Source organism: Emiliania huxleyi, assembly GCF_000372725.1.
Source record: "Emiliania huxleyi CCMP1516 unplaced genomic scaffold EMIHUscaffold_10108, whole genome shotgun sequence".
NCBI classification, from domain to species: Eukaryota; Haptophyta; order Isochrysidales; family Noelaerhabdaceae; genus Emiliania; species Emiliania huxleyi.
In genome coordinates, this window is record NW_005202359.1 from 1 (window position 1) to 1127 (window position 1127).

The 1127-nt window shown below is 56.9% G+C and overlaps 1 protein-coding gene across 1 annotated transcript; it reads left to right on the forward strand.

The window, feature by feature from the left end:
• Positions 1–803: 803 nt before the first annotated feature.
• EMIHUDRAFT_259945 (hypothetical protein) lies at positions 804–1106 on the forward strand (the record flags this gene model as incomplete). Its single annotated transcript, XM_005793336.1, has 1 exon — positions 804–1106. A coding segment is annotated over one exon (303 nt), but the record flags the coding sequence as incomplete, so codon positions are not given.
• Positions 1107–1127: the final 21 nt, after the last annotated feature.

Genomic DNA, 1127 nt, shown 5'->3' on the forward strand with positions numbered 1-1127 from the left:
GGGGGTCCGGGGAAAGCGGTTTGGGGAGGGAATGTTGACAGGAGCTCCAATCCCTCCTCTGGGCTGTCTGTTTTATTTCTTTCTTTCTTTGCGAATAGGCAGGAGCGAGTTCGCGCTGCGTTCGTTAGGCTCAGACGGCACATCCCCACATTTCTTGTTGGCATCTAAAAATCTCAAGTTCGCGCTGCCTAGCTCAGTACACGGCGAGTTCGCGCTGTGCGGGAGTGCGGCCCCTGCACCGCGAGGCTCTTGGCGGAGATTTTCGAGGGGAGGAGGACAGGGTCCACACCTGCACGAGCAGGATTCATACATACATACAGAGAGAGACAACCCCCTCTCTCTTTTCTCCCAGTAAGCTAAACGTACGTACGTACATACAGGATTTTGGAAGGACGATCAAACAATACGAAAGGGAGGGATGGTGGCTCACTGTCTTCTTGTTTTCCAGTCGTAAAGAAAGAAAGAAAGAAAACAGACAACCCAAGGGAGGGATGGGAGGACGGTACGCCGCCACCACACAGGGATTTTAGGGGAGAAGTGTGGTGTAAAGAAAGAAAGAAAACAGGCAAACCCAGACGAGGGATGGGGGAGGAGGACCGGGTCCCCACCTGCACGAGCAGAAGTGTGGTGTAAAAGAAAGAAAGAAAGAAAACAGACAACCCAAGGGAGGGATGGGAGGACGGCACGCCGCCACCACACAGGGATTTTAAGGAGAGGAGTCCCGTTCGTGCGAAGCATCGAAAAATTCTTTTTGTGCTTGCCTTCGAAGGTCGCCAATGGCAGGTGAGAGGCCTGACACCGCGATGGAGCCCGGCTCCGCCGCGCTCGAGCCGCGCGCGCCGCAGCGCGTGATGATCACACGCATGGTGCTCGACAACTTCAAGTCGTACGCCGGCCCCATCACCATCGGCCCCTTTGACGCCAACATGACGTCGGTCGTCGGCCCGAACGGCAGCGGCAAGTCGAATGTGATCGACGCGATGCTGTTCGTCTTTGGCTTCCGCGCCAACAAGATGCGACAGGGCAAGCTCTCCGAGCTGATCCACTCCTCCTCGCGGCACCCGAACCTGCAGTACACCAAGGTCTCGGTCCACTTCCGCGACGTCGTCGACCTGCCGGACGGCACG